General features: G+C 44.5%; 2 protein-coding genes across 5 annotated transcripts; both read right to left on the reverse strand.

The window, feature by feature from the left end:
• Positions 1 to 15: 15 nt before the first annotated feature.
• LOC104836352 (GDNF-inducible zinc finger protein 1-like) lies at positions 16 to 16009 on the reverse strand. Of its 4 annotated transcripts, XM_010574904.1 has the most exons (7): positions 15193 to 15224; positions 10273 to 11639; positions 8271 to 8365; positions 7121 to 7288; positions 5177 to 5334; positions 4391 to 4619; positions 16 to 2526 (listed from the first exon to the last, which is right to left on the reverse strand). In XM_010574904.1, exons 2-7 carry the CDS (start codon positions 11616 to 11618, stop codon positions 2477 to 2479), a joined length of 2046 nt encoding a protein of 681 aa, XP_010573206.1. In that variant the 5' UTR covers positions 11619 to 11639; positions 15193 to 15224; the 3' UTR covers positions 16 to 2476. The 4 variants fall into 4 exon arrangements, with proteins under 4 accessions (XP_010573206.1, XP_010573204.1, XP_010573203.1 ...); XM_010574902.1 differs by lacking the exon at positions 15193 to 15224 and adding an exon at positions 15939 to 16009 and having other exon boundaries at positions 16 to 4619; XM_010574901.1 differs by having other exon boundaries at positions 16 to 4619.
• On the reverse strand, positions 15851 to 22972 carry LOC104836351 (GDNF-inducible zinc finger protein 1-like). Its single transcript, XM_010574899.1, has 6 exons — positions 21682 to 22972; positions 20071 to 20554; positions 17957 to 18051; positions 17556 to 17723; positions 16948 to 17105; positions 15851 to 16080 (listed from the first exon to the last, which is right to left on the reverse strand). The coding sequence occupies exons 1-3, from the start codon at positions 22965 to 22967 to the stop codon at positions 17995 to 17997; spliced, it is 1827 nt and encodes a 608-aa protein (XP_010573201.1). The 5' UTR covers positions 22968 to 22972; the 3' UTR covers positions 15851 to 16080; positions 16948 to 17105; positions 17556 to 17723; positions 17957 to 17994.
• Positions 22973 to 23512: the final 540 nt, after the last annotated feature.

Here is a 23512-nt window from a genome sequence, read left to right on the forward strand (position 1 = left end):
GAGTAGAACACAGCCTGGCTTATTGGTCTAAAGGGTTTAGTTCTATTGAAGTGGTACTTTACCACTGGCTTATGGAAAAGAAAACGCTCCTGGTACATGCCAAATTATTTTTTTGTGTTCCTGACTGATCTCACTGGTCACTTATTTTCCATAGACTATTCTGTGCATCCTAACTTGACAGGAAAGAACCATGAGCTGTGCAAAACTGGCAAGGTGAGTGCATTGAAAAAGCCTGGATGATGCTCCTTCTTCTAAGCAACTTCACTTTCTTCACTTCTCAGATGTGTTTTTAAGGCTACTGCTCGTGATCGACCTCTGTCCGCAACAAAACCATCACTTTAACTTAGACCACCATGTGTCGTGTCTGTCCTTCCCACAAACTTGGCAAAGAAATACTTTCAGTTCCATTTAGCCTGGGGTTGGGGTCTGGGTCCTCCCAAGATGCTCAGAGACAGGCGCACACCTCAGCTCATCAGAAAGGAGGAATGACTGACGTTTTCTAAGGGTGTCCCGTTCCTGTAGCGGAGTCCTTTGCGCGCTTGTGCCACCTCCACAGGGCAGAGAAAATACTGGGCTTAGGATGCAGCTGGCGTGGTACATAGGTAATCTTACTGCAAAAAGATGGATTAGCTGCAGATTTGATCTCGTCTTGGACAAGACGGCCTAAAGATGTAACTGCTGCTGAACTCACCTGTGGTAAAAGGATGGGGTTGGAACCCTTTTTGTTTAATTTACCTGTTTTCTTAGTGAGCAAAGACCCATCGTATTGATGGGTTTGTCTTGACTTGTATCCAACACCTTTGGAGCCTTGGTGAGGGGAAGTGCAGGCTGGGCAGTTTACGTTTCCTAGTGTCACACAGAACCGAGGCGAGTGTTTTATGCCTTTTTTTGTTCACTTTTCCAGTTGTCAGTATTAGGCACAGTTGTGATAAGATGTGTATGGAGCTGGTGGACCAGAAGACCGTACCTGTGGGGTTGTGTGGTCTGTTACTGTGCTCTGGAGTAATCTCATTAAAATACAAATGTTAGTTCTGTATAAGTAGGCTACACAGCATGTCCTCCGGTGTATCAGTGGTAAATTGTGACAGTTTTAAAATGATGATCTGCCACTCTGCTGTATTTTCCCTCCAGTACACAATTCTGTACTATGAAAACTTATTAATGAAATGGCCTTAGCAAGAATATAATGTTTTGTGTGAATCTGTACATTAATAAAGTGAAAACCATGAATGTATGTAGTGATAAATGTTCTTTCCCGGAAAATGCAAAAGGCAGGCTAAAGCTAGAGCCTGACGAAAAGCTGTAGGGTATGCGTACTGGCTTTCACCATCACAGTGCTTCCTATGTCAAGGTGACCAGTTAAGGTACATGCTAAGGGTGAATACTTGTATAGGAAAGCACTGGCTGCTCATTTTACAGTGACTGTCACACCACTTAATTGCCTGTGGTACAATATGTCATCTGTAGGAAAGTGGAATGTCCCAAAGCATCACATTTCCTGTTTTTTCAGGTATGTTTCTTAACACCTAGCCAAAGGTAAGCTCCAAGAAACCTAGCCCAGGCTTCCGCAGTGCTGTATTGCCACTCTAGCAACAGGCCTGAGGAAGAAGAGTGGCACGCAGCAGCTTCAGGCCTGCAGTAGAGCTCAGTTAGGACTTGCCCAGTCCCAGTCGTCCATTCCCAGCGCTGGGGATCTGCACAGTACATTGAGGGGATAGAAACGCTCGATACGCTCATCAAGGCACGGGAAGGGTCAGGCTTAAGATTTCGATATTTTAATAAGAACAGTTCATACGAGTAACTCACTTCCGTACATTCATGGAGTACAAAAGTTTCCCTGGCTACAGGTACTAATGCTCAGATTTTAAATATATCTACAAACTCTTTACACTGATTGTTGGGAATGACTGAGCTTCAACAGGAACATCGTGCTTGATTGAATAAATATTTCAAATATAAGCTCTTGGAAGTGTTCTCTTTTAAAAAAAATTCCCTTTCTATAGATTAAGTTATGTTTCCATGGTAACACAACAGACATCCCTTTAAGGTTCAAAAATAGCTCTGTGCCACAGTTTGGGTATATCTTTATTGCTTTGCCAACCCCTAAGCCTTAGAACGGGCCCTAACAAGGCTTGATTGTGCTTACCTTTACATTAATGCAATCTTTCAGAAAGTTTTTCTCACAGTTTCAGCTGAGAAAGTTTCTGTGGAAATACTACATTTATAGTAAAATAAGGAGAAACAGAAAAATGAATTTGAAAAGCTCTAGATTTTCACATGGTGGCACTGGGAATCTCGGTCCTGAGTTTGAAGCGTTAACCATACCAGCAAGCTGCTGTTGATTGATTCATTCACTGCTGCTCCCAAAACCAAGAGTCATCCCAGTCAGGCATTTCTTTGCCAGTGCCAACTATTTCAAAGGTTCCTTCCCTCCACAGGGAAAATACCCCAAATCCTCCTGGGTACTCCAGTGAGGTTAAGCTGAAGGCAACCAAAGTAACTTCCTCGTTCCAGCCCAGCTTTGGTCTTGGCAAAGGAAACACAGGAAATGCTTACCCTGGACAGAAACTCTCAGGTTTCCCCATGCAACAGCTTTCCCAGCTACTGGGTGCAACTGAGGAGAACAAGGAGGCATACTCCCTGGGGAAAGGGGGGAGATATTAAGGGAAGATCTGTCTGTCTTGGTAAGAAATGCCCAAACAGAAGAAGCATGATTCTCATGATTGGTGGCACTGGGATCCAAACCCAGCCAGCATTGGAGGAGGCTGTGTGAAATTGCGGTTTTGGAGCGTGGGCTGAACAGAAGTCATATTGGGACCCTTAGTCCCTGTGCTCACTTTGTCACATTTCCTTATTTAAAACAAGCAAAAAAAGGCACATTGTCAGGGTTATTTACTAAAATTTAGCAGCAGATGCTAGTAAGCCTTTGAACTTTTAAGTTTATTCATCACTTATGTTCCTAAGGCCTGCCTCTGAACACCTCACTGGGGAGGGACAGTTAAACAGACAGTAGCCTAAAACTGCCATTCAGATTCCAACATCAGTCTTACAAAGTATTCACAATCTGGGAAATAAAGGCCTAAACCCCTTGAATAGTCCAGTACATTTTTCACTTATTTGCATCTTTTTATGCCATTAGTCATAAGAACCCTGACTGCCTCCCGTTTGTAACTGAATTTACCTCTGGAGACTATTGCACTGGTGGAATTAGCTGTAGCAACTCGACAGTAGAACAGTCGTTAACTTTTCCCACTGGAGTATTACTTAATTTAAAAGTAGGTCTGCTGTTCTGAGCAACAGCAGTGTTTAAGTGATTGTGGAGAAAAGAGCATTGCTGACCTATCTATCTGAACCAGCAGAAAATGGCTTAGATGCAAGTTAACAGGAAAATGCCAGTAAGCTGTCTCTTTACACTAGCTTTTCCAGCATAGCTGAAATAATACTACTTTTCATAGATGCTTTTACAAGAGATGTTTTGGTCTCTTAAGTGCCAAGTTCTATGTAAGCTGGAGTGGTTAGAAGATGAAGACTGACTGAATGCAAGTGTCAAACTGCACCAGGTTCCACTGAAATGCAAGAATAATGCCACCACACCTGTACAGATGCAGCACTTGGCTCCCACTTGCCCATTTTGCTACTAGAGAATCCAAACTCCTGGAATGAAACCAGATCTTTCCAAAGCTTGCTCCCACTCATATTCCCAAGGAGTGAGCTGGCTCACTGCTTGGATCTTTGGCAAAAGCAGAGATAAACCAACATTTCCTGAAAAGCAATTTAGTAAAACTTATTTTATGTATGAATTTCCACTAGGAAAAATGCAATTAATTTCACTAAGCTACTAGGCTGAGAAACACAACATCATTTCTCTTGATTGTACAAGTGTCATCAAATCAACTGGAAATCAAACTCACACTTTCTTTATAACCTATCTGAATGTAGGTACTTACTTTCACTGCAGGCCAGCTAGAGCAAACAAGCTGAACTACACCCTTTTATTTGTAGGGAATAAACTTCCTGGGACCTCTGCCTCCTCTACCACCACCCTGGTGTGGTGTTACTCTGCGCTACCTTCAGGAGATGGAGCGGTATGCATTGGAGGTGGGTCATGACTTTTTGGAGGAAATTCTGGAAACCCAGTGCATGTGTTTCACATCTAGCCCTGCTTCCTTGTCATAGCTTCCCCTAGTTCCCTCAGTAGGTTATTGGCAAAGTCAAAGGACTATACAAAGGGTGCAGCTTAAACTGGATTTGCAAATACCAAATTATTCCATATTCACCAGAGCATGAAGCTGTGGCTGAATAGAGTCTGTCTGTGTATGCAGCACTGTCAGCTCACTTAAAGTGGTAGCTATAAGGGCTTCCTGGGGTCCCGGAGTCCCATCTGACTTACAGTCTGTTCCTGTGGCAGAACCGTTGTCATGCAGTGCAGTCACACTCCCTGGGACAGCAGTCAAGTTTTGATAGTGGCTGTTTTCAGAGAAAGACAGCAGCTTCTCTGGTAGTTTAGGTGACACATCATATTCTTCGTCAGGAAGCTCTGTTTTGTGACCTTCATCATTCTTAGACGCTCCTTCAACAATGACAAGGAAGGACTTCCAGGGTGTGTTTTTATCATGTATCTGGGGGAAAAAAAAGGGGGGGGGAGCAAAAAACCAGAAGGTTGAACAGATGATGACTGTCTGAGAGGCAAAAGCTTGGATCCAGCTCATACTTGATGCTGGTACTAACGATCTCTCTTTTCATCCCACCTAACTATCCCAAAGCTAGGGCAGTATATACATCCAGGCATTAATCTGTGTGTCCCTGGTGAGCTTCCTGTTTTCATAAAGCATCTAACAGGTCCAGCAGAGGGCCTGATGCAGAAAGTGAATTCTGTCACTTGCCAGTTGCATGGGGAACATGCTCAGAGGTCACAGAACCAATGCGTGACTGAAGAGTCCTCAGGCATGACCTATATGGGCTATGTCACAATGGATTAAGAATGGCTTCACTGCAGACTCGGGACTCAACACAAACCATTTGAGTATTGTAATGCCACATTGGAGAGAGGACAATGTGCTAAACACAACAAAAACTGGATACAAGTCCCCTCCAGGCCTGACAAAGTTGACAGGTCAGTACGTGGCCACGGAGGAAGGCTCTAGGGCTACAAGGCAGTGGGATGACAGGTTCTTACTGAAGTGTGCCGTCGGAGGGTGGACTTGTCAGTGAAAGTTCGCCCACAGGCATTGCACATGAACGGCTTCTCCCCAGTGTGTATTCGATGGTGACGCTGCAGCGCGTTCAGCTGTGTGAACTGCTTACCACACTGGTCACAGCAATAGGGTCGTTCACCTGAAAGCAGAGCACAGCATCAAAGGGGTGATGTCAGGCTGTCCTGGTTTCAGCTGGGATAGAGTTGTCTTCCTAGTAGCTGGCATAGTGCTATGTTTGGGTTCAGTGTGAGAAGAATGTTGATAACACACTGATGTTTTCAGTTGTTGCTCAGTAGTGTTTAGACCAAGTCAAGGATTTTTCAGCTTCTCATGCCCAGCCAGCAAGAAGGCTGGAGGGGCACAAGAAGTTGGCACAGGACACGGCCAGGGCAGCTGACCTAAACCGGCCAAAGGGGTATTCCATACCATGTGATGTTATGTCTAGTATATAAACTTGGGGGTGGGGGGGGTGGGGATCACCACTCAGGAACTAACTGGGCATTGGTTGGCAAGTGGTGAGCAATTGCATTGTACATCACTTGTATATTCCAATCCTTTTATTATTATTATTGTCATTTTATTATTGTTATTATTATCATTATTAGTGTCTTCTTTTCTGTTCTATTAAAACTGTTCTGATCTCAACCTATGAGTTTTACTTTTTTTTTTTCCTGATTCTCTCCCCCATCCCACTGGGTGGGGGGGTAGTGAGTGAGCAGCTGCGTGGTACTTAGTTGCTGGCTGGGGTTAAACCACAACATGGGGGTATTACGAGTGCTGCTCACTGGGGAACCTCAAGTAACCCCTGTACTTCATGAAGTGACAAGGCACACACAAGCACCTTCAGAAAAAAAACAAGATGTTTTCAGAATTCTCAGCTGGGTAAATTTTGACACATCTGAAGTAAGCAGATACTTGACAGAGTAAGGCCTAGATCCACAGCCTGCATAAATCTGTGCAACCACTGAAGCCTCCACATTCTTATATGTATTTTCCATTAGCGACTGAAGTCCTGCCCAGAATACAAGTTTTCCTATTTACAAGGTACGTTCTGTGAGCGTGAGTACCAGAGCTGCTCATAACCACTAGGTTCTCTCCAAATCCATCATAAACTGTTCTGCTGCAGTCACTGTATTAAGCACTTTTTGAAACAACCACGTTTACTTCTTCCCTAGCTAAGGTAGAAAAAGGGATGCCAAAAACTTTCGAACAGATGGAAGCGGTGTCACAGAAAAAGAGATGACATTCTAGAACAGGAAAAAACCGTTAGAGTCAGCACTGCCATGCCAATGTCCCCTGCTCCCCCTACAGTGATGCCACACTAGACACAGAGATGCAGGAAGTGAAGAAAGAGCAAGGCACGGCAGCCAAACAAGAATTTTGTTTACAGAGAATATTGGCAAGGATGCTTCCTACAGGGTGGCGCTGGATGAGAAAACGTGGTATTTACTACATGATGAAAGTAACATGAGTATTTGCAACCTGCTGTATTGCTGAGTAATGTGGACTTTGAGAGAGCGGATAAGAAAACTTAAAAACATACACTGAAGAGAAAATCCAAGCAGGAGAGAATGCAAATATGAAAGGTGGGCAAGCGGACAAGAACGAGATCAGCACTCTGTAGTGCTTTGCTCAGAGCTGAAATGGACATAGTTCTTCGGTCACTAATAATCCTGGCAGCATTATTAACACTATCTGCACAGCTCTTGGAAGTATTTCAGAGAATTGCTGTAACTCGGTAAGAAGCACAGGGAGTACTGGGAGAAGGGAAGTGGATGAAAGAGCATACTGCATCAAGCATGAAAACGTGCATGCAGGGTAGGAATTAAAAGTAATGGGAAATCCCTTGTCTGAATTAAGCAACTGTGAGGTCTACGTCTTTAAATTGTGATGGTTTGTTTAAAACAAAAAAGAGCACCTCCTACCTGTGTGAACTTTTATATGCTGGTAAAGCGAGTTCCTCTGTGCAAACGTTCTGAAGCAAACTTCACATTTGAATGGTTTGGATCCAGTATGGATTCTGTTATGGTGTTTCAAGTACTCCTTAGAGGCAAAGCTCTTCCCGCATGTTTCGCACATAAAAGGCCTTTCCCCTACAGCAAGGGTGAACAGGAGAATTAATATCACACGCAAAAACTGAACGCTATTACATGCAAATGAACCACACACCAGCCTCACAAAAGGATCTGAAGGGGCCACAGTGACAGCAGTGATGTCTGTGTAAGGCACAGAGCTTTCCCGCGAGAAATCTGCACAAAACCCTGCAAGTGCAAGGGCAACCACACCTATCCAACAGTACACCAATAGTAATATATGAAAAGCCCAGGGAGATCTGAAGCTAGCAGTCTTCTCACCATCTTTGGAGTATTCTGGCTTACTCTGATCATAAACACAACCCTGCATGCCTCTGATGAACAGCCTCTGCCTGTATGCAGCCAATTTTAGTTATACATGCCTCAAAAAGGTGTTCTTGGAATTGTATTTCATTGTAATTTAATGTTTTCTGCTATTCACATTTAGTTACAAGTTACTGGCAGAAGGCAGACAGTTTTAAGACAGGCCAATTAAGAGATGCAAAAGTACCACACACAACTCGCGGGTGGTATGAAGGGTCAATTCAAAACACCAATTTACACCACGTAGGATAGCCGGGAGAAGGACACGTGCTTTTAAAAAGATCAGAATAAGCCAAGACAGCTGTTTTCTATTCCTTGGGCTAACTGTTCCAGACTTCTAGAGAAATAATTTTTCTCTTAAGAATTCAACTAGACCTTTTATTGATGACAGATCTTTGGATATCGAAGACTATCCAAAGCAGCCTCAGCCCACACTTCAGACATTGGATCCCAGCCAGATGGGAACTCCTCTTCTTTTTAATCAGCTCCTTTTACTCTCTCCACTGTCTGCCTATCCACCTATAGGAACCTTTCTCAGTGAAATTGTGTCTAGGGATGAGAACATCTGATTTTATATAACAAACAACAACAAAAAAGCATTTTCTGAATGAAAATGAGATCTCCTGGTTTCACAGCAGGCCTCCTCCTATACGTAGTACACTGTAAAAGAAAGCCTTACCTGTGTGACATCGTTTGTGATATATAAGCATGTGATTCTGAGTGAACCTGGCACCACATTCATCACAGACAAAAGGTTTTTCACCAGTATGGATTCTGAAATGAGAAAGCAACATTAAAGCACCGAGGTATATCTCTTTCCTTTGCAGCACAATGCAAGTTGTCTTTACTTTGTGGCTGCTCTCTGATGAGTGACTGTATGCCTGCGCAAGTTTAGTGTCTTTTAAAAATACTTTCAGCTGGGCCAAATTCTGCATTGTGGTTTCTGCAAATACTGCTTTTATTGCTCGATCATGCACGTGCTGCATGATCAAGGCTCAGACGCAGAAACTTCTTTAGGGTAAAAACAAATCTTGAAGGTAAAAATTGAGTAAAGTTTAGAAAACTTGTATCCAGACAGACTGAAAGAAAAATGTAACCATCTTGGGATCTGAAGTAAAGCAGGTACCTTTATATTGCTGACACCATCAATAAAATATTCCACACAGAATGTGAGAGGTGTTCCCTGGCATGCTGCTCCTGCAGGGCCATCAAGTATAGAATGACTGGCTACTCTGGAACAAGTGGCACCCAAGGAGCAGAATAAAAAGATGCCACTTTTATACAGTCAGTTTTCTTGCTGTCACCCCAAGCTTGTGGTATTGTCTCCCGAGGAAGGCTGTGTGTACAGGAAGGGCAGTTTACAGAACTGCTGCCTGTGCCAGTTTACTCTAGCTTAAGTTTTTGAGCCCGCACACACTTCAGGACTCTTTTGAGTAGTCCTGCAGGAACATAGTCAACAGAGGCCAGTTTTCATGGTAATATACATCAACAGGAACACCACAGATGTAAAAATATATAGAAAAAAAGATGAGAAATTCTCACCACAGGCTGTCACAATACACAAGTTAGGACAGCGCTGAGTTTCCAGCATTCAACAAGCTTACTGAATAGTCTCATAGTGGTACACAACGGAGGAGAAACTCCACTTACACTAAAAAGTAATTTTTAAGCAGCACAAAGTTGCGGTTAGGAAAGGACACATGATGAAAGAGAGACGCCGTACAGCACTGCATCAGCAATAACATCATAGCAGCACTCTAGCAAAAGTTATGCTTCTGGACATGCTTTCTACCACTGGGAGTAAACCCACTGACTTCAAAAGACAAAGTGAAACAAAGCAGTGGTTAATGAACCCTTCTACCTTGCCTAGGAATGCCACCTAGGAATACGCTAACACCACTGCATTCTCTTTTTGGATCCGAGTAGTAGTACTTTGGAATCTTTTTCTGTACCTCCCTCTCCACGCTTTACACCCTAGCTGTAACCTGAACTTTGGCTGTAGATGACCGCTTTGGTAGGCTGATAAAAGCAGGCTAAAGCTTTTAATAGCTAGAATTTTTGCCTTGATAAAAATGTCTCTCCATGAACTTTCATGCGTTTGCACCTCCACCTTTGAGTCTCACTGCAATATAAGCACTACAACTGATTTCATCAGCTCTGCATGGGTGTCTTCAGTGCTTTACTCGCCTCCAGATGGTGACATGTTAGCCCCTTTCTAGTCACATATCAGTTTTTTCTATGCTTAGCACCCAAATCTGGTGTTCTTCAATTTAATATATAGCCAAATCTCTTCAGAGTATTTTCATACTTATTGCATAACATTATTCTATTGACTATAAAGAGGCATCAAATTAGCTGACATAATTGTAGCCCCAATCCTATAAATAATTTGGCATGGGGGTTGCTATTCTCATGTGAAATGTCCCATTGACTCTCCTCCCGTGAGAAGAGTTAACTGTATGCTTCAGCAGCAGCAGGCCTCAGCCCATGCACCTCTACTTTGGCTTATATTACCGCAACTCCCTTAACCTGAAAAGCAGGGGGAATGAAAAAAGGCAATACAGACACTTTCCAGTCAGTCACGTTTTACATCCCCACTTCACTGGAAGGCTCAAGGTGTGTTCCAGGGGATTCTGCTTCTCCCCCCAGAATCTAACAAGGCCAGTTAAGTCTGTTCATACCTCATGTGTGTTTTAAGTGCAGAAGGCTGAGAAAATTTAGCCTCACACTCTGTGCACCCATAAGGCTTGTCGCCTGTATGCGTCCTTTCATGGAGCCTCAAGGCAGTTTTGGAGCTCAACCCCTTTCCACACTGTTGGCACTGATGACGCTCCCCACCACCCTCATGAACCTGGAGAATGTGCCTCTTGACGTCCTTCTTCCTCTTGAACTTCTTACCGCAGAGCTCACAAGGGAAGTGGCGCTCGCTGCTGTGGACGTGGCGCTGATGGCTTTTTAGGTTGCACCGGTTGGCAAAGGTCTGACTGCAGGTTTCACACCGATAAACAATTTCAGCTGCAATGCCGTGGCTGTGCTTTATGTGCTTGAGAAAACTTTTCTCATACAGAAATTCCTTCTCGCATGTGCTGCACTTGAAGTTACTGCCTCGTTTCTTTTTATCCTCTTCGGATTTTTTCAGGTTTTCTTCCAATTCAAAGTTGCCATCACATTCTTCGCTCTCAGGTTTGATGCTCTTCTCTGCTTGCTCCTCCTCCGTCTCCATATCACACATATCCTGGTCTTCAGGATGTTTGTTTTCTTCAACAGCAACCTCTGCATTCTTCTGCTGCTCTCTCAGCCGCCTTGTGTACTTCTTCTTCGGGATTTCCACAAATACTTTCCTCCCAGCCAGTCTCCCACTTGCCCTTCTGATTTTGGCATAAGGAGGCTTCATCATTTCCTTCTTTTTGTCCATTTTCTCTTTTGACTTGGTAGCCGGCATCTCAGGAGACATTCCATTGCTGGACCTGTCTACTGGGGAATCTGGAGGATCCAGAAGACAGTCTGCCTGGTCAGCTTCTGCCACAGCAGCTGCTTTGGACTCGAGCAAAATGCTTGGCTGGGTAGTGCTCTCTTCCTCAGAATTCTGTGATTCTGAGAAGTTTTGCAACTCCAACAGCACCGATTCAAGCATCTGCTTCTTTAACTGAAAGCAAGTTTCCGAGAGGTCCAAGCACTTCAGCTTTTCGGCTATTTCTAGCATACGCTGCACTCTGTCTTCTTCCACTTCTACCTTAGCAGTATAGACAAACTCAAGAAATGAAGCAAAATCAGCAACCTGGACCTCATTCAAGAACACGTTGGTCCTTGGGCCATCCATGCCCTTCTCATTAAGGAACACCTCCTTGAAAAATTTGCTTGTTGCTGCCAATACAGCCTTGTGAGCCACAAACTCTGCCCTGACACCTTGGTACTCCACGCTGACAGTCACGTCACAGAGGTGGCCCAGGAGACGCAGTTGATGCATTTCATTCAGAAGGTTGATAGGAGAGGACTTGGATTCTAGTAAAACTGCATTACTTTCCATCTTTCTTCTCTCTGCAAAAAGCTGTTAACAACATTGCACGTTAGCTATTTGCATGGAAGCTAACAAAACTCAAAAGATTTCAGTGGCCAAAAGACACATCCAGACTTTGGAGAGTGCTTCACTTCAGATTTAAGCACTTAAGCTGCTTGAGCTTAAGAGACCAGACTTTCAAAGAAGCATTGTGAAAAGTCTGGCTAGTGCAGATTTCCAAAAGTGTCACCCTAAGTGGTCATACCTAAAGCCATGCTGCCGGTCATATACAGAGGTTTCTCTGAAGTTAATTTGAGTTTAAATCTCAGCTGTAATGTCACCTGAAACACTAGAGACTATTAGAAGTCGTAATAGGGACAAAGCAAACACAGGAAGATCAGAAGAAATGCTCTCATTAAGGCATGTGGAATTAAGAAATTATTCTCCCTCCTAATCAGGCAATAAGAGAAAGGTAAGATTAAGTAAAAGTTAACTGCAATCCTAAATAAACACTTCCTTAAACAGGCTTTTGAGATAAGACTTTTAAACAAGACTCAGATAAAATTCCAAATGCTTAACTGACCAAAGCATAGGAGACTGCATAATCATATTCTCAAACTGTAAACCCAAGGAATCATAAAACTTCCTTAAAGTGTTTTCTTTTGTAAAAAAATTCATCACTCAAAATGCACTTACAGCCTCTAAATTTTGAATGCCCATTCGTAGCCTTATAAGGGCTTCACCATTTCCACAACCATTTAGGTTATGCCACATTTCCAAGTAATGTTTTAAGCTGCTCCAAGTTCTCAAAAGAACTGAGGTGGTTTTTTTTTTTAAAAAAAAAGTTTCATCACAGAACAAACAATTTTTCTATGAACTTTGAAGGCACTCAGAGCAACATCCTGCCCTGCAATCTATTGAGTTTCACTGTGTTCCTAACAACTACGTACACATGTGTTTCAAATCTGAAGAATTTCTTCCCACTGCCTTAGAGTTAACTAAGGTTTCTTTTCTCTGTACATACTCAGGTACAGTAGACTTACAGTCTTTTACACACGGGACACTAGAAATCTTGCTTAGAAAGACAAATAAAAAAAATAGTGTACAAATGGAACAAAATTCATATTAATATAACAGTAAGGATCAGAAAGACTCCTTCTCCTTCCATAGAGCTATAAACTCAAATTTTAGTCCATACTCATTTCAACAACCCAAAAGTTAGACTCGCATCCCAATATGATTTTCTATGAGAACAGTTTTGATAAAATATTTTCAAAAAACTGTAAAATGGAGAGCTACAAAATACACAGACTCATGGAGATTATTAGTAGCTGTGTAAAATGAATGCTTCATGGACTTAATACTACATAAGGTAAAAAGCCACAGGAAGCCTGTGCCCCAAGGAGTTTACAAGTAAGGCAGACAAGACCCAAGGGAAGTAGAATTGTTTCCCCAACCTCACAGAAAAAGCAAGTGGGAGAACAGGGAACACAATCCACCATGGGCACCCGAACCCCTGCCTTAGATCCTGCAGAAAAAGATTATCCTCAGAACCAAACCCTTCCTATTTCCTAACCTTTGAATCTTCAGCTCAGTAAACTTTTATTAAGATTTAAATAGTTCCATTAACATTATTCTAATGAATACCTAAACCTCACTGTTACTGAGTTATGCTTACTACACCTAAAACAAAAGACCCAGGAAGGGGACAAAGAATTGCCTGCGTCAGCTCAGAACTCCATAAGCATCTCAAAACATTGTCCACTTTTACAAGCAACCCCCAATGCTACACTTTAGTTTTGACAGAAATTTTATATGAATGAGAATGACATGATTTGAGTCCTGACTGAAAGGCTGAGTCTTATAAATAAGCATAAAAGATGATGTTTAAACTCTGGTTCCCTTTCTCCATAGTCACCCTGCTATTTTTTTCCTCCCAGTTATACGACACACTGGCACTCCAAGTATTTGAGGGTGAATTAAGCAAAGACTCATTGAACACTTTATCTGAAATAATCAATGATATCAAAACCTAATTTTTTTTCCCCAATACAATTATTTTCAAACTACTTATCATGTTATTTCACAACTACCCATCTATTTTCCATCTGAGCACACAGCAAAAGCTGCGGTCACATGTAGACAACAGCGATCCCCAGCCGGAAACAAGAACCCAAACCACAGACTTCTCCTGCTGGGGTGAACGAGCTCATAACCATACTCAGCAAGCTGTTCGTTTCAGGAGCTGACCACAGACGTGTGCGTTAACAGACACACTGTGCCAATTCCTTTTTTCTTAAGACTGCAAAGCAAAAACGTCTTGTTCTTCCCACCCTAGTATTTGCAGAATCAAAAGCCACTGTGAAAACAGATCGCTCGCTCTCATCGCTAGCCTTCTGCTGGTTTGGAATTTGTTCAGAGGAGGAGAAGTAATCCAACACATGCAGTAAGATACATTGCGCTGTGAAGGCTTTTCATTGCCACTCCTGCAGCAAGTATACCGAGCTGCTGAGCACCGGGCTGGCAGAACATCTTCAACAGAACTACGATATATTAATCTTAAAAAAGACAAGGCCTGAAAATCTGCAAACTGAGCCTGCTCACTAGGACTAGCCTGTAGAGCTGAGATTCAAATAAAACCAATTCTTGAATAAGGTCACTCATCATACACCATGCATGTGTCCCCTTCCAGAGGCAAAACTAGCTGAAAAGAGACAAAAAGAGCCAGCTAGATGTAACAGAAGTGCTTGTGGACCCACAAGCTTGTCTGTTCTTCTGCACCAACAATTCCACGCAGTCTAGTAAGAGACATTACTGCTAGGCACCAACCTGCCTCATTTAGGATCGCTCCAACTATTGAAGCTACAATAGCGGCACCACAACAGGCACAGTCCGCAGGGCTGAAGCAGAAGCTAAACCTGCGAAGCGAAGGACAGCACACCGCAGCAAACGCCCAGCACGATTTTTAGATGACAGGCTGGAGCACTCCGAGGAGCTGGCAGCCCCTGTGAGAGCGCAGGGGCACTCAGAGACACGCACTGACCCCAGACCAGGCCAGGAGACTCCTCCACATTAGGAGGATAGGGCATCGCCACATGTCTCCCCACAGCTCACACGGCAAGGCCAGCCGCCCTCCTCCTTCTCCTCCTCAGCAGGCTTCTTCCTCGGCCACCCCTGCTCGCCACAGCGGCCCGAAGATGGGCCTGGGGACGGGCTACAGCCCACACACACACCTCTCCCCGGCCAGAAGAGCGAAGGGGTAACAGGGAGAGGACGCCCACACCTCGGACACAGCGACGGGGCTACTGACCTCCCTGCTGAGGGCAGACCCCCCACACCGGCTCCCTCTCCCCTTCAGAAGGGGCCGTGGATCACACGGGAACGCTGGGAGCAGGTCCCGCTACCTCCCCACGGCGGGGGCAGGGCGGAGAGCAGCTCCCGGCGCAACGGCCGCCGCGCCGATGGCCACAGCGGCCAGCCGGCTGTGAGGGGAAGGGTAACGGCCACCGGCTGAGGGAGGGAGGCCGCCGGGGCCAGACCCCCCCCCGCCCCCCGCCTACGGCAGCCCGCGGAGGAGAAGGGCCCCGCCTGCCCCCGCACTCACCGGGCAGCCCCGCAGCCGGAGCGGAGCGGAGCGGGCCGGGCCGGGCCGCGCCTCACCGCACAGCCTGCGGGCGGCGGCCGGAAGGGCTGCCCCGCGGTAGCCCCGCCCCTCGCCCTGACAACGGCCGCGGGAAGGCGCAGGCGCGGCCCTGACGCGCAGGAAGTGGCGTCCGGCGCTGCGACGGACGTCGCTAAGCAACGGGGCGGCAGCCGCGCCCGCCCCTCGGGCGCCCCCGGGTTTTATTCGAACCGAATTAACGAGTTTCCTGCAGTCAGATCCGCGCCAATGAACCCGTGACGGGACGGGGGGTCACTTACGTTACGAGCGCACCTTTATTACAAAACAAAGCAGTGACGTACAGCGACAGCACGCAAACCTGTACGAGCTCTCACGAAGAGAGGCTCTCCGACGCGTCCAGCGCTCTGTAAAAAATAAAACTCTGTACAGATCCAAAAATCTAACTGGCACAAATACTCTGAAGCAGGAATACCCCCCCCCCTTCTCCGACTGCAACGCCTAGAACTAGTGTACAGCTCACCCGCGTATAGGCGACACAGAGCGTCACGGGGCTGCCGCCACCAATATTTGAGATAATTTGAGGTAATTCGGAGAGACTGTGCAGTTTCCTGGCGATAGCTGACGTTATAAGTATGCGAGGGAGTGATCGGCGTCTTCTGCGTTACTAGCACTAGATGGCACATGTTCTGCTTCTTTAAGAACAACGCTTTCTGGTTTATAAAGTTTACCTTGGTCAACCGACCAAATTTCTGGCGTGGAGTCGTCACCCATACAGGCTTCTGAGAATGTTTCTATTTTGGACCAATTATGGTCTTTTTTGGTTGTAAGATCTATTAAGAAACTTCTCCAGTGAACACTGCGGTCATGAATCTAGGAAAAAAAAAGGGGGGGGAGGGGAAACAATTATATCTGATTTTTTTTCCTAACAGTAACTTTAATAACTGAAGACTTAATCCAGTGCAAAATCAAATAGTAACGGGGTTAAGTCTGTGATCCTGCGCTCAAATGCAAAAGCTGAACTCTGAAACGCAAGAACAAGTCTGTTTTGCCAACTCTGCACTGATTTTCTGGCTCCGCTGTCATGGAACGCTTCCAAAAGAAGCTAGAGTTTTAGCACACAGGCAAACATTAACTTAAAAACTTGTAATTGGAAAAAACCCTTATGCTCTGTTTTAGCAGACACTTCAGGGACCTGAAGGTCTCTGAAAACAGCTAAGCTCAGCAATCCATGTTTCGGCATATCGCAACACTGGAAATACATAAAATCATATTCATCTGCAACACGAAGATGCTATAAACCATCATGTTATGGCCTCTGCTTAAGAGGCTTAAAAGACTGCAGAGACTATAGTAACATAAAATGCAGCACCGTTCGTTTTTTTAAGAAACGGATTCAATCAGTAATAAGCATTTTAAATAACCACTAAGATTAGATTTTCCTTTTGAAGACAACAGAACAAGTTGGGAGATGACTGGTTTGACAGCCAGCAGTGGGAGCCTGCTGTGCTGTTGGACTGAGGAAAACTCTGCACACTTCAGAAATATATTTTTAAAAGCTGTCTGTAGAAGGCAGATCAATTCCCCAACCCTAATAGTAATTTTTCTGCAATTTTTTTAAAATAAAGATCAGAACTTAAGCACCAACATAAGCCCTCATTAAGCAAAGAAACTTCACTCAGTAGTTAAAAGTCACCACCGCAGTCGGCCTGCCACAGACACACCCAAGGGGCAGCGTACCGACACGTGTCTGCGCAAGGTGGACATGTCTGTGAAGGTTCTCTCGCAAGCTCTGCACTTGTACGGCTTTTCCCCAGTGTGAATGCGCTGGTGGCGCCGGAGAGCGCCCTGTTGGGTGAACGTTTTCCCGCACTGCTCGCAGAAATACGGACGGGTCTCTAAAAACAACAAAAAAAGCCCCCAACCAACAGGAAGCACAGAGTTAGAAGGCAGGTTCTTTTGGCCCAGATTTCAGCAGAGAAAAAGCATAAGGAATTTTAAAATAAGATCAGTATTGCTAAAGAAGTGTACATAGGAGACATGTGCTTGGGGGCCCTGGTTTATGTGATAAACACTTCTTGGCTGCGAGGGAAAGCCTAAGAACAGCTCCCTGATCCTGCAAGGGGAACAGCAGCAACTACAGCTGCTCTCTGCTCTGACGTCCTTCAGCAGCGCCTTGCTGAACAAGTCGAGATCAGTATGACCCCTGCTTCTCCTCATTCACTTAATTCAAGGAGTTTATAAAAGTGGTTCCGAAACAAAATGTCACCATCCAAACTAGAAAGTAGTTCAGATCCAAGCTTCCAGTGCCACTTATTTTCCCAGCCCCGAATAGTTTGTTTCATTACCTGCATGGACGTTACTGTGCTGGGCTAGTGAGGCTCTCAGTCCAAACGCCTTCCCACAAACCTCGCACTTGTAGGGCTTAGCACCCATGTGGCATCGTTTGTGGCATTTTAAATATTCGTTGGTGGCAAAATGTTTTCCACACACATCACACTTAAATAGGCGCTCTCCTGAGTAAAGAGAAAAAGACATTCTCAATTCTTTCAGCACAATTTTGTACTTCAAAGTTGGTTTTCAGATGTCTTTCTATCCCTAGTAGTTCCTTCCTGGTACTCGAGGTCTCTTCTGAGAGTTACAAAAAAAAGTGTGCACCTTCTTCAAATCCCAACTAGCAATTTCTAGCAGTATAAAGGGAGGCAGTGGGAGAAACCAGGTGGAAGGAACAGAAGTATTTAATGCCTACCTGTGTGGGTCCTTTTGTGGCCAGTGAGTTTGCCTTTATCAGCAAAGCAAGCCCCACAGTCCTCGCAAATATATGGCTTTTCCCCTGTATGGGATCTAAATGAAGTGGAACACAAATGACTATTAATAAATTAGCTCTTGTAGTACATTCTTAAAATAATGTATTTGAAATTACGTTCTACAGACTACAGGCAGCATACTTCATTTTTTAAATGAAGTGGAAAAAAGTACATTCAGCTCACTCAGGAAATGGTGCGTTTGCCAGTGTAGGTACTACACTAAAGCACTAAAATTCCCATTTAAGGTTTAGCTTTTCCTCACTCTCAGGCCCTACAAAATCCACCTCTCTTCCACAAGCTATAGCTCATAGTATCAGCATCGGAAGTGAGAAATCAAGGAAGACGACAAGCTGCTGCTCTGCTAGAGACTGAAAGAGCATTCAGATTGACCCCAGCACAATGCCAGCAGCAGATCTCTTGGGACACTGTGGGCCACATTCTTGGCTTCTGCAATCCCTCAGCCTCATGTCCTCTGGCCTGCAAACTTTAGCTTGCAGGATATTCCCATTTTTAAGACAAAAGGCACCACCAAAGAAAGTCAGGCAAGCAGTGCTTCCAAATGCATGCTGAACATCTGATTTTAAACTAGCTCCAATCAGAGAAAGTCCAAGCCCAATGTTTGGTGTTAACACTGTGCTGACTTTCCTTATTCCAACCCAGATAGTAAGACGTGGAAAAGCACACGTAATTTTGAGCTGTCGGGCAAAATGCTGCAAATATGAGACAGCCAGTTACCCAACATAAAGCCCCCAAGTCACTGTTTTGTTGCAGTCATACCACATCTCACATGTGGTGCAGCTCTGCTGCGTTTCTACCAACAGAGATTATCTTGAAATTTCAAATGTTTTGCTGGTCCTGAATCAGTATACCTCACAATTTTTTAAATCATTGCCAGAACACTTAGGAGACAGAAGAAAACTACTGTCCCCATTGTATGGGTCCACAGTCTCTAGTAGTGGGATTTCTCTCATCTCTTCTAGCCCTCCAACAGTTAACCTCCTCTTATAAGCTATCTGCTATGCTCCCTGTTTGGAGAAAGATGGGAAATTCCATGGGATGATTCACCCTCTCTGGGAAGAGGACACATTTAAGACAGACACCACTGGAGAGCAATTCATCCAGTCTAGCTCCAATGACTACAGAGGGAGTCTAGATGAGAAGTCCAGCTTTTGTATTGCATACAAGAAATGAAATCCCACACTAAATGACTTGCTCAGAGTGATAAAGAGCAAGCAGGGCTCAGCATCTAGGTCTCTGAGGTCCTTGACTAGTTCTTCAGCCTATGCTACTTTTTATCGGTGAAGGCCATCATCTTATTTTGAAGACTGTCTCAAATGACTGGCTTTTGATTACAAGTTCGGATAGACCATCTGTTTCAAAATCCCTACCAAAACTGATGCAATGACCAGCTGCGGACAAAGCCTTTACGTAAAAGAATTAATCACAGATACTGCAGAACAAATCATATCCCAGTGTTCCTGTTATAAGGACACACAAGGAGAATTGACTCAGAACTGGGAAGTCAGAAGAGGAAAAAGAAGTGCTGAAGTACACTGGGCATGCAGGGAGTGGTAATGGGAGAAGCAGTACTGTAGGCTGACCTGGTATGGATCTTAAGTTGTGATGGCTGAGCAAATTTTGAATGACAAATGCCACATTCATAAGGCTTTTCTCCTGTATGCGTCCGCATATGAAACACTAGCGCTGTTCGGGAGCTGAGGATCTTCCCACAGACAGAGCAGAGAGGGCGTTTGACTCTGCCTTCATGCTTCCGCATATAATGTGTCCTCACATCTCTCTTTCTTTTAAAAGTAGCATTGCAAAGGGTGCAGGCAAACTGCCTTTCTTCAGTGTGCACACAGGCTCGATGCTCCTTCCAGCTGTTGTAACTAGCAAACGACTTGCTGCAGATGTCACACTGATAGACTTTACCAGGCAAGCACTGATGAACATCTCTGCAGTGATCCACGTACTTTTTCCGGGAAACAAACTGCTCATTACACTTATCGCATCTTATTACATAGGCAGATTTCTTATTCACCCCACTTTTATTTACCTTCTTTATTTTAAACCCTTCATCTGATTCACGTTCTTCAACATCCTTCTCATTAGAGCATTCATCATCCTCATCGTCCTCCTCAGTACAGACCTCCTCATTATCTCTACTATCTTCAACTTCTGAATACCCCGCTTCGTAATCTACCTCCTCCTCGCCCTTCACGCTCATTTCACCTTCATCTTCATTCCCTCCTTCACTCATTTTTTCCGTTCTTGCTTCAGCTTCCTTATATTTCCGCTTCTGTGCTTCTTGCTCAGTGCTGCAGTCTGCTTCAGTAACAGAGGAACCCCCAGGTTCTTCCTTACGACTCATGGCCTCTTCGTGCCTCGCACACTTTTGTCGTTCAGCCTCCGATGTCCCATCCCACATCTCTCTGTCAGGATCTTTGTCACAGGTTGTTGCATTTGGTCTATGCGCAGGTGGAACTACCATCCAATAGACAGGCATAAGTTTCCTCTCTTGCCCAGACTCATGGATTTTTCTGTTAAAATAAACAAACAACAGGGCACAACTTCAATAAGTTTAATTGTTTCAATTCGGACATGTTTGCCCTGGAGGAAGAGCTGTTTCCTTTTAATTGTTCTTCACACCATTTAAGAAATTAACAGCATGTTTGGAGAGCCAAACAACAGGGAAATTTTATGTAGAGTTGGACCAGATAATTAAAGAAAATTAAAAGCTCTCAGTTCATCAAGGATGGAGCCCCTCAAGCATATGTATTTGTCATCTGACTAGTAACATAGGATGGACTGTACATTTTCCTCCAAGACCACGCTGGACAGGGTAAGAAATTATGGACGTAAAACAAGGAAAATATAGATTAAATGCCTATATGGAAAAACAAAACAGATCCCCTTGTAAGCCATCAATTGCAGCAGTTAACTCTACTCATCACTACTCAGGTGTGTGGAACAAGCTACGTCATTGCACTCGCTACACATCTGGATTGTTTTTTCTGCTACTGGACTGAACTACAAACAAATGTTGACATTTTTTAAAAAGGGAAGCTGAGATCCAGTAGTAAACCATGTATCTCCTGTACCACACAGGCAGGGTATGGAGATGTTTGACATGTATGGTGGCTTTTGCAGTTCTGGAAACTACTGTGCATTTTCAACATCTTGTTTTCAGTCAAGCAGCACTCAATAAGTCTATCCGGAAGCTCACGCTACCCAGCAAAAAAGCACACAGGGTATTTGGCTGACAAAAACCATACTAAAAAGCACCACACTGCCCTGACGTTTATGAAATGGGCATTTTCTTGTGCATTTTAAACAGATGCTGATTCTTTTCAGGCTCCTGTTTAAAAACCCAAACCTGAGGCTTCCAAAATCACCTAAGAGATATGGCTGCACAAGTCCCCTTTGATTCAACAGGAAATGTTCACCTAAATTCCCAGTCTGGGAGATGTCAATCCAGTAATCTGGACTGAGAGCTTGATGAGGTCAAGTGAAAAAAATCTGTCCTGATTTCGACACACTTCTGATCAGATCCAAGGAATTCTGGAATTAAAGCAGCAAGGACTTCAGGAATGCTTTTACCCTGGCACCCAGAGAGAAAACACATTTTCCTGCGCGTGCGCAGACACACACACAGACAATGCTGTACCTTACGTGAGTATTGTAAGCAGACCTCTGAGCAAAGCTGGCGGGGCAGTGTTCACATTTATAAGGTCTCTCCCCGGTGTGTGTTCGTATGTGGACTGTCAGGCCGCACTTGGAACTGATGACCTTGTCGCAGTATGGGCAGGCCTGGGGATCCCGCTTCTTCTCATGCACCCTGCGGATATGGTCGTTTATGTCCTTCTGGCGCTTAAACCTCTTGTCGCAAAACACACAGGAGAAGCCCCGCTCATCACTATGAACAGTGAGGCGGTGCTGCCGGAGGTTCTGGTGAGTGGAGAAGAGCTGCTCACATGCGTTGCAGCTGTACTTGACAGCCAGATTAACGGCATGTCTGAGCTCCATGTGCGATTGGTACTGCTTGATAACACGGAATGATTCGTCGCACTTCTCACACGCAATCTGCGGCAAGACTTTGGCCACATGCCGCGGTGATTTCCTACGTTCCGTTTTACTGGCAAATTTGGAAATTAAACTGTTTGCATCTTCCCACTGCTCAGGCAGAGTGTTCCTAATTACTACACAGGCTTCCTTTGACTCAGTCTGACTTAGGAGAGAATGACTGTTCTCGTTTTCCAGACTAACAATATCCATGCTGAGTCTGTTTCTGGTATCTGTCTTGTTACATTTTGGTAGCTTTGCGGTCCTGGATTTTGGGTCTGGAAAAGAGGTGTCCTCTTGCTCCAGGCTTGCTGGTTGGCCTTCAATGAGTTCGTAGCCAGCCAGCAACTTCTTATGTTTTTGCCTAGCCCAAAGTTTCCTCTGCATGGGTATTGCCACAACTTGGGAAGAGTTACTCAGTTTGTGGTCCTCCTCTTGCTGGATGCGAGTCCACTGTGGTGCACCATTTTCACACAGCTGACCTTTCAGATGGAGGCTCAGATCTAGCCCCTTCCTGCCCTCTGCTTTCACTTCTTCACAAATGTCAAGCAAATCCTTGCATTCAAGTCTTTCAGCTATTTCTTTCATCCGTTGCAGTTTTTCTGCTTCAATCTCCACTTCTGCAGTGTAAACAAACTCCAGGAAGGAGGTGAACTCTTCTGTGTAAATGTCTTGTAGAGTCACTGTGCAATTCTTGGTGTCCAGCATCTCATCATGCAGGAAAAGCCCCTTGAAATAGTTGCTGGAAGCTGCCAAGACAGCTTTGTGAACCAGAAACTCCTCCTGAATTCCGAGATGTTGTGTGTGAACTGTCACATCACAGAGGTGACCGAACTGGTACAGAGAATGCAGGGCCCTCAGGAGGTTAGGAGCAGCAACCTTGGATTTCATTAGAATTTTCTTTTTCTCCATCCTGCCAGAAAAACAGACAAATGTTTGAGTGCTTGCTCTTCCTCTTCCATGAGCTATCTTTTCATTCATATATGACATCAATCACTTACACAAAAAGCTCAGTGGAGATCCATGTCCTAATTCCTAATTTACAAGATGTGGCAAAGACCTCAAGGTTGCTTCTATCAACGCAACCATCATCAGCAAATACACTTGGTTTATGAGGCACAGACTTAATTTACGCTCTAGAATAATCCTCCAGAGCGAATATTCTGTAGCACAGATGGCAACAGTAAAAGAATACAATTAACATGATTGGCCCAGCTTAATAATAAAACACTCTTCATGCAAGCGTTTTTAACAGTAGAGGTCACACCAGTTTATGGTAGAAACAAGCATCTTTCTCCACTCTTGTACAAAGGGGGAACTGAAGCATAGCAAGTCACTTCACTTCCGATTGCTTCCAGGCTGGTGTTGAAATAGAGCCTGTGTTTTCACAGTCCCGTACCAAGCTCCACTCGCTGCCCCCAGCAGCCCCTTGTGCC

This window comes from Haliaeetus leucocephalus, unplaced genomic scaffold, assembly GCF_000737465.1.
Source record: "Haliaeetus leucocephalus isolate CR32 unplaced genomic scaffold, Haliaeetus_leucocephalus-4.0 Scaffold450, whole genome shotgun sequence".
Lineage (NCBI taxonomy): Eukaryota > Metazoa > Chordata > Aves > Accipitriformes > Accipitridae > Haliaeetus > Haliaeetus leucocephalus.